General features: G+C 32.2%; 1 protein-coding gene across 1 annotated transcript in view; it reads right to left on the bottom strand.

The window, feature by feature from the left end:
• Positions 1-1999: 1999 nt before the first annotated feature.
• Positions 2000-8274, bottom strand: part of LOC129227304 (uncharacterized) — a 47123-nt gene continuing 40848 nt past the window's right edge. The window contains exons 11-12 of the mRNA XM_054861844.1: positions 6985-7098; positions 2000-2500 (exon numbers count right to left, since the gene is read on the bottom strand). Coding sequence (XP_054717819.1) covers positions 2001-2500; positions 6985-7098 — 614 coding nt within the window. The 3' untranslated portion in view covers position 2000. The remainder of the gene's footprint in view (positions 2501-6984; positions 7099-8274) is intronic.

Raw genomic sequence — 8274 nt, 5'->3', positions numbered from 1 at the left:
ATAACTCAAAATGTGCTGCAATTTTTTTTCTTGAGCAATCACAATTGCTTATTGTTCTCACTTGACTGTCCTTGGCATTGTGGTTCCTTTTTCAGCTTGGACCAGGGGTCTCTGCAGCACCACAGCCCCCAGGCCTCTGCAAGCGCGTCGGAATCCCCTTTACCTGGTCAGATGTGTCCATGTCCTGTACACACACATACTCTCACACATACACACTCACATATACACACACGCCTACCTGCATACACACAGCTGCACACACACGCCTACACATGCATGCACGCGCCCCTATGCACACACACGCAACTGTACACACATAACCACCCAGGCGGAGGGGCAAGCTTGGGGGGATAGGAGCTGTTTCTAGAAACAATAACTCCAATGAGTAGGGCCCTGTCGCAACTTGTGATTGCGAAATACATAATTTAAATTCAAAATGTCAGAATTCAAATTACTTTAATTTCTTTTATGGATGTTTTTTAAATTTTATTTAAAATATATAATTTTTTTGAGAAATGATTTTTTTTCTTAAAACTTAATCTTACCCTCATTGCCTTGGATGTAAATGTGCTAAAAACTTTTCAACTGAATCATAGTTTCATGAAGATTTATTACTTTTAAATTGTTTTCATGCAACAAATTCAAAAAATTATTTCTTAATTTTTGTCGTAGCCGCCATATTTGGTCATTCCCAAGATGGAAGTATGCGAGTCTTTTAAATGCCTAAATTTCCAAAAATGGCATTGGATGTTTATTGCAATGAAAACTATTGATAAAACATTGCAAAATGTGCCCCCTTTTTTTTTCCAGATAATTCATAATTATTTTCTGGAAAAATTGGAAATTTTATCTCCAGAACATTTTTTTAAATTCTAATTATTGATTTAGGCGCTTATGTGCTAAAAACTGACTATTTTGTCTTAGTTGCAGTTTTTTTTACAGATTTTTAATTATTACTTTTGTGCTACAAATTCAAAAATCTACTTATTATCTTAAATGTTTTACTTAGTCGCCATATTTGGTCACTTGCATGATGGAAGTAGACATAAATTAACAAAAACATAATTGGATGTTTATCTCAATGTAAACTATTGAAAGTAAATGTGCAATTAATTATGAATTTAAAAAAATTATTTTATAGAAAACAGAATTTTTAATTTTAATGTAAGCATCCTTTATATGCAAAAGGAAAAAAACTGATGATTATTGCATCGGCCTATGGTCGACGGATGTCGATTTTTGGTTATTATGCATTATATGGTATGCCCTTCGATGCAACAAGTTAATCATATTTATACTGAAAAATAGCTTTGTACTTTGCTCAATATGTTTTGTGTTGGATACTAATATAAAAATAAAAAGAAGAATTGTAAACCAAAAGGAGAAAGATTGCTGCACGATTGCAGCAAAATGGCATGACATGTGGCATCAAAGAAATGCTAAAATAAGTTGAAAGTACTTTGTTTTCAACAAGTAGTAAACAAATGAAAACAATTTTGAACAAAACGTTAAAAAAGAAAAGAAAAACTTAACGTTGTGAGAGAAAAAAATTTTAAAATTTTTTTCAATTTTAAATATACAAGTGGAAAAGTTTAAGCAGCAACTTTAGATTCATATTCCGCGGTAAAACAATAAATATTTATTTTTAAAGAAAAATTTGTAAACTATTTGATTTTAAGAAAATGCATCCTAATATGATTGTAAAAAATATTTTTGTAGAGGGTACATGTAATGAATTTTTATGTTGATTAAATTGTTACTTCTTAAGACCTTGGATATATCACACTTTTTTTTTTGTCTCCCTACAAGCGGGATATAACGAGGGGTTACTATATTGCTTGCGAAACAGTGATTTTGATGTGATAAAAATAATCCTACAATATCGAATCTGTATGCAGATACGGACCCAGGAAACAAGCAGTCATGACTATGAAATATGTTCAATAGAGCGATTGCGGGCAGGGGGAAAAAAACACCCTGACAGGGTAAAAATTAAGAAATCACTTTTTAATTAAATAATCTGGTACAGATAGAGCTGCCACATACATTTTCAGTGGAATAAGTTCTAATTCAATTCCCTGAACTTCCTGTCCTTCTGCACGTTGTTTAACCAATTCAATGTAATTTTCAATTAAATCGTTCATTTTTTCCAGAAACATAGCATCTTCAGAGCACACCACTTGTTCAGTTGACAAAACATGACAGCATCTTTGGTTTTCATGGTCTCCCAAATCAGTTTTTTTCCCGCTTTTGAGCCAATTTGTGAGATGAAACAGATCTGTATAATATGACAGTAGAATGTTCAGTAAATACAGATAAATATGATACTCTCCATAGGACTTAAAGATCGGAGGACCATAGTTTTGAAGCTCAAAAGAAATTTCATCGACTTCATCTTCATTTGCTACATATTCTTCCATTAGTTTTTTCATTTCAGCTGATTCAGCAAAAAACTTTGCAGTTCTTCCTTTGTAATCTCTAACAGATAACAATTCGTAACCTGAAAAATAAAGATGGCTGTATTCAAATACAATTTCACAATGAAATTATTGTTATCTTAAACACAGTAAAGCCATGTAACATCTGATGAAATACAGTGTAACCTGTGTAAGTTGACCACTTCAGTATGTACTGTTTTTTTTTAAGTGCTCAACTTATAGAGGTTGCTATATAGGACTAATTCAGCACCTGATAAAATAGGTGAACTTAATAGGCTTCAATGTACTTATTTGATTTGTTAAAATAACTGACATCAGTAGCAATTAGCTTTGGCTGAGTTAACATCATTTGATGTCATGAATGGTAGGTAAATAAGTACCACATTCGATTTCTTCAAAGTTCCTGTTAAAGGATAAGAAGTTACATGTGGTACAAAATTAAGAGCTTTTAGAATACGCAAAAACTTGACAATTTATAAAAATAAATTCTTCCTCACTCTTCAAATGAGGCAAAGAAAGCTGTGTGCTCTGTTCATTTTTACATTTTTAATATAATTTTAACTCAAAGACGCAGTAAGGCAGGGTTCATATGCTGTTTTAAAAATGAAATTCCCTGACTTCTCCACACATTTTTTCAGAAAATTCCAAACTAGCTACAGTTTAACCATGAAATATACATAATTTGGCAATTGGCTAAGTTAAGACGAATCTAGTAGGGGAGAAGGGAAAATAGCGATGGAATATTAACCCGGGAGTGCTCGCGCAGGGTATCTCATGCCCGAAGAGGTTTTTTAGTATTTTCGAGTTCTATTTTGTTTTTAAAGGTTGGAAATGCAAATAAGAGAAAAGAGTATAATTATAATATACTTTCTTAAAAGACTTGCATTCAATTTCTACATTTTTTTTGCAAATGCATGCCATATTGTTAGGCATAAATGCCTGTTAATAACAACAGTAAATAATCCTATCTCATCACCTCACAACACAAAGAGTAAAAGAATGTTTTTCCTTACTTATAATGTATTACCAATCATTCTGCATGACTGGGGTAAAAGATTCTTATCAGCACTCATTCCCGTTGGTCGAATCGACCGAATGTTTGTTTCACTTTCGTTCACCTTTGGCGGGAACTTCGTTGTGGATGATGTCACATGGATGCTTCTAGAAGGAATCTGATGGCACGTGTGCTTAACGATAGCAGTGATGAGTGTCCGTTCACGTGATTCGGATATGCTAATAAACCAGGGGATATTTAAACTGCTCGCGACTTATGTTCTCTCTCTTTGATCATCTCTTGTCGTTGTAGGCGGTCGCAAGATCGGTATTCGAACTTGCTTGTTTGTGCCGCTCGCCCTTTATTAGAAATGATGAGCTGGAATTAGCTTATTTCCCAATGGGTTTACTTCATCGAAGTTTTTAGTCAATAGTCATGCAGTTTGCATTGCAGTATTAGTTATCACATGCAAAAGTAGCATGTGGAGAGATTATGTTCTTAGTATTTATTTTTATCATTTACAGCGTGTTTTAACTATTTACATTATTGTTTAAATAAACTTCATGAAAGTTAGAAGTATGTTTGTTAGCTTTATTTCAGAACTCACTCTGCTAGTATCAAAGGAAAACATTGGGGAGATATTATTAGATTAGAAATTCTCCCCAACACATATGGTCCATGCAAATGTTTTTGTCACATTTTTCACACACAAATTTGGTTTTTGTCTATTATATTGGGGCTTTCAGTCTGGCTTTTGTACTTTGACTTTGCTTTTTTAGCAGGGGATGCAATGTCTTCACTAGATCCTAGTTTTAGTTTTAAGTCTCTTGGAAGCATTGCGTATGCTTTAGTTCAGAACCGTAGCAGAAATACTCGCGCAGGGTATGATACACCCGTAGAAGTCAATTCCAAGGAAACTAATTTTAGAATGTCCCCACCGTTTCTACCCCTTCAACGTTATGACCTATGGGTCAGCTAGTCAAGGAATCTTTCACTTCCAAAAAAAAAAGGTGGGGAGAAATTTGATTGAAAGCGAAGAGGTGGGTATGTCATACCCTGCGCAAGCAATCTCGGGTTAATACATGTTGTCGCTTAAGAGCAACAGCCAAACACCTAATACCAGGAATAACAGTAAGATATGCTACTGTTGCTCTGAGGGGACGGTGTGTTTTATAATGTCACTAGGACCTTATTAATTTATTGTATTCTCTAAAATAAAATGAGAGGAAACAAAAAGAGTTTCTATGGAAACAGCAAAGGGAAGATAAAATGTTTTCATTTTGTCTGGAAATGTAAAAGTAAAATGGCAAAATCAAAATTATTTTGTAAACAAATAAGTCAATTAACTTTTATAATGAGAATATAGAATGAATATACAGTCAACTCTCGGTTATCGGCGGTTCGGATTATCCACGGGTCTTTTCATATATTTTTTTTTCTTTTAACTATCATTAAATGTTTTTTAAACTTATGATTGTGTTTTGTCTGTTCTTACCATTTACATATATTTTTGCATTCAATGTTAGTAGATGCAATCTACACTATTCAATAAATCGTCAATAAATAAAACAAAATGAGGAGTAATTTATCAAAAGGGAACATATCCACTTTTAGAAAAATTCATTGTATGACATTTTCTAAATCTTTCAGATGACCTTTATCGAATCACTCTCAAGTAGTCCAAATGTGGAAAATCCTATTTTATTTAAGGGTAAAGTGTGGCTATTTGATCAAAAGGCGACATATCTGTCCTCTGCACGTTTTATTTTAAACAAAAGGGGACATATCTTGAAAGAATCTGTAGTACAAAGACTTTTAGATCCAAAGGAACACATGTCCAAAATCCTCAAATTTCAATCCACTATTTTTTGGTTCATGTACTTCAATAAGAGAATATAAGAAGGCGAAATACTAGAGTTTTGTTTAAATTGGAGCTCTCAACATTCAGGTTTTCGTTCAAAAGGGCACATATCCAAAATTAAGATGACGCAATCTCCTTGTTTTTTTCACTCAAACATTTCTTACTCGGGGCCATGATTTGCTGTGCTTTTGTGCTCAATTCCGTACCCAGAGAAGTTGATAAATCTATTTTGCTCTTACCCTAATTCGATTTTCTCACCTCCTGAACATTTTTGGAAATAAGGATATGTTTCCTTTTGATAAATTAGTCCTCAAATGTGTTGAAAAAAATATCTTAATGAAAAAAGGTAAAGGGTGGAAAGGACCTAGGTAGCTAATCCAAGTCAAGAATTCGTGGCAAAGAGCAAGATAATTCTAATTCTGTCCATGTGAGAAAAGGGGGATAAAGATTAATACAAAGTAAGGTCAATTTTGATACAATACTTAAAAAAATGCATTTAATTTTAAAATAGTTCCCACTTTTTGGTCACAAAAATTTTCAAATTTTTTAAAAAACGTAATGTTGAAAACTATCAAGGACCGAAAACTGGATTTTCTCTGGCACACAATCACCTCATTTCTAACCTCTAATGGAAAAAGAGATTTCTATTACCAGGGCCGACAAGTGGCCATGTCAGCCTAGAATAGGATTGTCTTGGAATCGGAGTAGTATATTTGACAAATTTTATAGGAAGAGTGGAACCACCTTGGCTCTTGGCGGTGCTGCACCTTTGAAACATGTCTAACAAAATTGGTTATCTTCAAACATATATATATATTTTTTTAATTTGCGACTTAAAAACAACAAAAAATGTATTCTTATTAAAAGCTTTGATTTTTGGAAAGCTTTTCAACAGCTTCACTTGATTAATGAATTATATTTGATTGGTGCTTTTCACAAGTAAAGCATACGTTTTTATGACTCTTTGTTTTACTGACTAATTTTTCTTGTCGGTTTTAATTGCCTAAATTCTTATGATATTTTTAATGCCTTTTAATTCATTTGTCTTTTCTTTTAATGTTATTTTTTAGGTTTCTAACTTTTTCTAAACATTTCCGGGTACTTAGAGAGAGGATCTTGTTATTAAATATAATTTTTTTTTTTTCGAATTTCACGTTATTTATCTTTTGAGACATTTTTGGAAACAATCGACCTTATTTGATTAATCACTGAGCAATTTAATTTTCCTTACAAGTTAAGTTTAAATTTTTATAATGTTTCTTTAAGTTTTCAAAGATGTATAATTTTGCTTTCATTTTAGCTGTTTCTGTAGTTCAATAAGATTTGTAACTAAGTTTTCCTATTTAAAAAAAAAAAAAAACTATACTTCCTAGTTCTTGAACATTCCCTTTTTTTTAACTTTTGTTTTCTTGTGAAATTTTGATAAAGTAAGTATTGTTTAGATTCCTCTTTTTTTTTAATTTGAATGAAGTTATTTCTCAATTTAAGTTTGTTGATTATATTCAGTTAACTTGATTTGAGTTACACTGTAAATAATAAATTTGTTCTTTTCAGTTGGTTTGGTAATAGGAGTATTTTTTAATTTTTGATGATTCTGACCTTGAATTTTATCATGTTTGTATTAACGAGAAATGATGGGATAGAATAATTTTTAACTCTATAAAAGAGCAGGAAAAAATTAAAATAAATACCTCCAAAATTTAACAACTCTCTTGTGCTTGCAAGATCATCCTTTAAAACAGCAAGATGAAGCGCAGTATGACCTTCATTATTAACTGCTAGTATATCCACAGCAGGAATGGGATCTACAATTGAAATAAAAATAACAGCCCATTTTTGTTTTGGGAACAAACATTTCAAAAAATTTCTGGTGAATCTTCAGTGTAATTCAACATTTTCCTATTTTGGTCTTTCACGGTAACATGCACACATATGAGGCAGTGAGAAGCAAAGGGATATAAGTGGCAAAATTAAAAATTTGGAGATAACCAGTACATATGTAGGTGAAGCTCTCTTCTGTCTAGGGGAAAGAGATGGTACTAGTAGCCCTGGTAGTTGCTGCTAATACAGCATGATTTAGAAAAATTTCAATGAAAGCCTTTCTAGGATGTTATCTTTAAATGCGTTTTACTCAAAACTTGAAAATATCCACTTACATCTTTTTGTTTCTCACTGCCTCATATGTGTGTATATGTATACAGGCTACAGGGTGTTCCGTTTTAACCTGCAAGACCTTTATTTTCTCAACCTTAGTCCTAGATGTATACTTCCAATTGCAAAAATGTTCAAATCAGATGCAGAGCTAAGATATTGAAAGTTTGAAGCAAAAATAAAAATTAGTCAAAAAATACAAAATTTAACTTTTTATACGGGCCCCAGGTCCCCAAACTTATGTTTGGGGAAATGATCTTTACTGAAAAATAATTTCAACACAAAAAGTTTGAAATTAGTACCACCAATATTCACCGAGATTTAAAATGCAGCGTTTTGTGACTTACACCACTTTTCACTCATTGTCAATAACACCTTTTGGGGAGAAACAAGTGTTTAAAATTATGTGTGCATAGAGTGGTTTTTCAATTTGTTCGAGGTTTTGTAGTGTGTTTTTTACGTATCACGGCAGAACATTTGCATTTATTTTTGAATGGCAATGAAGAATATACAGTCGGACCTCCATATATCGAAGTAGCAAATTGCCGGAAAAAAATTCGATATATAGAAATTTCAATAAATAGAAACAATCTTATTTTATCTTAAAAATTTCCTAAAACATTAAAATTAAAGCTAATTTTTGTGTATGAAACCTAATTTATAATTTATACGAGCATCGGATTAAATGAAAGTTAATAATTAAAAATATAACAGAAATTACATTTTTGCGCCTTCATGCATCTTCATTCTTCGGCAATTCAACTTGATCCGCAACATTAGGGGAGTTTCGTTTTGACAATGTAATCGAGAGAAAAGTAAAAAATCTACTT

The sequence above is a fragment of the Uloborus diversus genome, chromosome 8 (assembly GCF_026930045.1).
Source record: "Uloborus diversus isolate 005 chromosome 8, Udiv.v.3.1, whole genome shotgun sequence".
Classification (NCBI taxonomy): domain Eukaryota; kingdom Metazoa; phylum Arthropoda; class Arachnida; order Araneae; family Uloboridae; genus Uloborus; species Uloborus diversus.
This window is presented reverse-complemented; position numbering and strand designations above follow the sequence as displayed.